This window comes from Crocodylus porosus, unplaced genomic scaffold (assembly GCF_001723895.1).
Source record: "Crocodylus porosus isolate Cpor-Errol unplaced genomic scaffold, CroPor_comp1, whole genome shotgun sequence".
Classification (NCBI taxonomy): Eukaryota; Metazoa; Chordata; order Crocodylia; family Crocodylidae; genus Crocodylus; species Crocodylus porosus.
The window spans coordinates 11103337-11107908 of record NW_017728911.1 but is presented as its reverse complement, the minus strand read 5'-3'; the positions used below and the strand labels follow the sequence as shown (position 1 = coordinate 11107908).

At 48.2% G+C, this 4572-nt stretch overlaps 1 protein-coding gene across 1 annotated transcript; it reads left to right on the top strand.

The window, feature by feature from the left end:
* Positions 1 to 2: 2 nt before the first annotated feature.
* On the top strand, positions 3 to 2129 carry GCNT3 (glucosaminyl (N-acetyl) transferase 3, mucin type; the record flags this gene model as incomplete). Its single annotated transcript, XM_019533158.1, has 1 exon — positions 3 to 2129. A coding segment is annotated over one exon (1095 nt), but the record flags the coding sequence as incomplete, so codon positions are not given.
* Positions 2130 to 4572: the final 2443 nt, after the last annotated feature.

Below are 4572 nucleotides of genomic sequence, written 5' to 3'. Positions count from 1 at the left end.
GCGACGAGGCGGCGCTGCGGGCCGCGCTGGGCAGCAGCCGGGCGCTCAAGAGCGGGCGGCAGCCGCTCACGCCCGCCGACTACCTGAACCTGACGGCGGACTGCGCGCGCTACCGCGCCCGGCGGCGCTTCATGCAGGTGGCGCTGAGCGAGGAGGAGGCGGCCTTCCCGCTCGCCTTCTCCATGGTCATCCACGACCAACTGGAGCTGTTCGAGCGCCTCCTGCGCGCCCTGTACGCGCCGCAGAACGTGTACTGCGTGCACGTCGACGCCAAGGCGCCCGCCGACTTCCTGCAGGCCGTGCGGGCCCTGGCCGCCTGCTTCCCCAACGTCTTCGTGGCCAGCCGGCTGGAGCGCGTCGTCTACGCGTCCTGGTCGCGCCTGCAGGCCGACCTCAACTGCATGGAGGACCTGCTGCGCCGGCCCGAGCCCTGGCGCTACCTGCTCAACACCTGCGGCACCGACTTCCCCCTCAAGACCAACGCCGAGATCGTGCGGGCCCTGCAGGTGCTCCGTGGCCGCAACAACATGGAGTCGGAGCAGCCCTCAGCCATCAAGCGCCAGCGCTGGCGCTACCAGCACCAGGTGTCTGAAACTGGCACCGTGGTGCGCACCAGCGTGACCAAGAGCCCCCCGCCGCTGGGCAGCGCCGAAATGTTCACGGGCAATGCCTACATAGTGGTGACGCGGGACTTTGTGCGCCACGTCCTGGAGAGCCCCGAGGCGCAGCGCCTGCTGGCCTGGGCCCAGGACACGTACAGCCCGGACGAGCATGTGTGGGCCACGCTACAGCGCCTGCCGGGCGTGCCAGGCTCCTTGCCGCCCAACAACAAGTACCAGCTGTCCGACATGAACGCCCTGGCACGCTTAGTCAAGTGGCAGTACCTGGAGGGCGACATAATGCGGGGGGCACCCTACCCGCCCTGCACCGGCACGCACCGCCATGCCATCTGCATCTACGGCCTGGGGGACCTGCCCTGGATGCTCCAGCAGCAACACCTGCTGGCCAACAAGTTCGACCTGAGTGTGGATGAGCAGGCGGTCCAGTGCCTGGAGGAGCACCTGCGCCACCAGGCGCTCTTTGGTCCAGGGTCATGAGCCTGCTGCGGCGCATAGTCGGAGGCATGGACAAGGCTGCCAAGCACAGAAAGCCTGATTGTCACCGCTGCCTGAGGGACAGGGCCACCTACCTGCCAGGCAGCCATTGCTGAAGCAAGTCTGCCCTGTCCTTCCCCTGATGCTACCTCCCTGAGCCAAGCAGAGGCTGGAGAAGACCCAAGAGGCCAAGCTGAGTGGGCTCAACCCATGGCTCAGGTCCCCACAGCCTCTGGACTTGACTGTGCTTCAGCAGGGGAAGCCCAGGGCTGGCAGCCCAAACCACCTCAGCAGTCTCCCTTCTCTCTCCTGGGCCCTGGGTTGTTCTCTGCACTAGAAATACTGGCTCAGCCCGAACCTGGCCCTCATGCGAGCTGGTTCATATAGAGGCTGCTCCAGGTCAGAGTCCCCAGCTCTGAGGGAGGAGGAGAAGGAGCAGGGAGAACCTACATTCTTATACCTCAGAGCTTAGGCTCAGCTGCACAGAGCTTCTACAATGCCAGAGGCTTTGCACACGCATGTGAATGGTAAAAACCTGTTGTTTTTTATCCTACTACTCTTCAGGGATATTCAGACCTAGTTCAGCATGTTTCTCACAGGCCTGATGGTTACTGAAATGTTCCATCAAGTTGCCTGTTAAAATTGTGCGTAAGAAGTTGGCTGCACTTGTGAACATACCACTTACAGACAGCAACACTAATATTTGCAGTGTAAGGTGCGTCTTTTTGTGAGAAATTCTCTGAAAGGTTTGCCACTTCCTGTAACCCTTACAACTTCAGAAAAGTTGTTTTATGCAGTGCTGAAGATCACAGAAAGGTGGCCTGAAATGAGAAAGTCTCTTATGACTTGCACGACCTCTTTCCTACACCCATCTAGAATAGCAAGTTTGTTGTCTATATAACAACAGCAGTCTTCTGCTTCCCCTCTCCGTTTGTGCTATCCCTGGCTTCCCTCTTATTTCATTCTTTTATTCATCTTATCTACACAGGCATTAAAGATATATTGGTTCAGGAATGTTTACAGAACAGTTCTGGGGTTTTTTTTGGTTTTGTTTTTTTTTTTTTTGGGGGGGGGGGGTTCCCATCTGATTAATCAGTTTTCCACCCTCTTAATTTTGCTCTGCTCTTCCAGTCTCCTATGTCACCGTACATACCTCCCTATTTAAAACACACTTCGAGTAAATTAAGGTTGGACAGGAAATAAGTCTTGAAAGCATTGTCTCAGAGTTTTTCCCTTCTGTAGGAGCAGAACCTTATCAACATTCACAATTTAAAGTAGTTTCTATAAGAGAATAAACCGCTGCATTTTTCTGTCCTCTCCCTTCCAAGCTTTGCCTCAGTATCTGAACAGCCACCCTCAACACGAGCCTTCTTAGTATGCGACTCAAGTCCACTCCTAGCTTCCCCACTCCTCTCCGCTCCCTTGATTGCATTGTATGGTTAAGCTTTGTGTTTGTTTTAAACAGGTACTTGCGTTAAAAGCTAACTAGAAGCCACATTGCAGGCATTACAAATTACTTAGTTTGAAGATAATGACATCAAATAAAACATAATGCCCCAAGCCCAACATCCGGTTCCTCAGGTGTTTTCCAACTTTTATGACATGCATGATGAGAACATAAAGGAGAACATAAAGGATGATAGGCAACCAGATAAGGCCTGCCTCTGGGCTGTTGAGGGGGTGTTATGCTCAGTGACCGAAGCCGTTTAACCACTCTAGACTTTGTTTCTCAATCTGTCATGTGGGGAAGGGGACACGCATGAAACAAAAATACCAAGATTCTTGAAGAAAAAGTACCAGTGAAAATCACTTACCAAAAAAAGTGTTCTCTCAAAATTTACACAGCTGAGTGTTCAATGGAAATTGTGGCATTTAACCCTAATATTAGTCAGTGATCATTAGTTGACCTCATTCTTTTCTTGTAATCAGTGGGGGCTGGAGTAGAACACCTGTTCATTTCTCTATTGTACCTGCCTAGAGAGGTCTCTGTTTTAGCTCCGCTTTTCTTGTCTATCATGTTGAGCGTCAGTTCTGTCTTCTGTGGGCTAATACTTCAAAGCACATAAAGAGTTACCCAGTACTTACTTTGGAGTAGTAAAGCATTATATCAGGCCTACCTGGGGACATGAAGTATCACTGTATGAATGTCTGGGGCAAATAAAGTCTACTGAAATCCATCTTTCTATCATCAGATTATTTTTTAAACAAACTTCAATATGCTGAGGTTTTTGTCAAGATACACAGTCGTGCGAGGTATTGTAACAGTGTTAAAATGGCTATTTTCTAAAACATACCAGTACTAAATGTTCGGGTGTGTTTAAAAACATGCTAGGATAATAGTACTGTTACTTAAAATACAGCAACCTAACTAAAATAGCCTTAATCATAAATTCAGTAGTACTAAAGAGGTATGCAATCATGAGCCTAGTGAGGGGAGGAAAAGGACAACAATTTCAGTGGATAGCACTGCTACACATGAGAAGGTGTCCGAGTTCAGAAACCTTATATAGGCAACCTACAAAATTGTGACAAGGCTTTGATACTGCCAACACAGAGATGTGCGATTTTATTCATATGAATAGAATCATTCTTAAAACTAAGAATGAGCCTAAACACATGTTTGGTGTCCAAGGGACAAGTTGTATTTGTATAAAAGAATGACTGCGCTATCCATATTTGCCATTTTACAACATAACTGCTTCAGGTTTTAGCATTCACTGTTATTTTGATTTTTCCATGCGTTAATAAGTTAATTGCTAACTCTTTCTACATGCAGGAAAAAGATTTCAGGGTTAGAAGCAAGTTAACCAACTTATCTCATATAAGCAGGTGGCATTTTCAAAAGCAGACTGGGGGACTTCAGAGTACACACCCCAGCCACACTAACTGGCAAGACCTGAGGAAGGAGGACAGCCTGGTTAAACCAGTTCAGTTAATGTGGGGAAGTTCAGTGTACCAAAAGGAAGTATTAGTTGCAGATAAAAAGCACACTTTCTTACAGGTACTGCATTAATGTTTGTGGCATTCTCACAGCAAGGATGTACAACTGGGGACTTTCCTTTTGCAGCAAGCCTTTTAAGTGAGAAGCCTCTTCGGGGGTAAAAATTAAATTAAAATCCATAAACAAACATTTATAAACCACTAAAAACATGAAACTTAAGAAGAAAAACCATCAGTTCAGCTTTTCAAGACTGTAAAATGAGAAATTAAAGAACTAGAATAAAAGAATCCGATTTTGATGTTTCTAAAGTTTATTTTAAAAATTATTTCCATCTATACCATGTGGCAGTAGAGTTTCCTTGGTCTTACAGCTGTAGGTTTTATGTCCTTTCAAAATGGGCTTTCATCTATTCATTATCATAGTAGTTTTATGGAGTGAAGTGAGCAAGTCTTTCTGGGGCACTCTCTTCTGCTTCCCATCACATTTTACAGGGTCAGGCTGACCAATAAACTCCCAAATACATAACTTCTCAGTTAG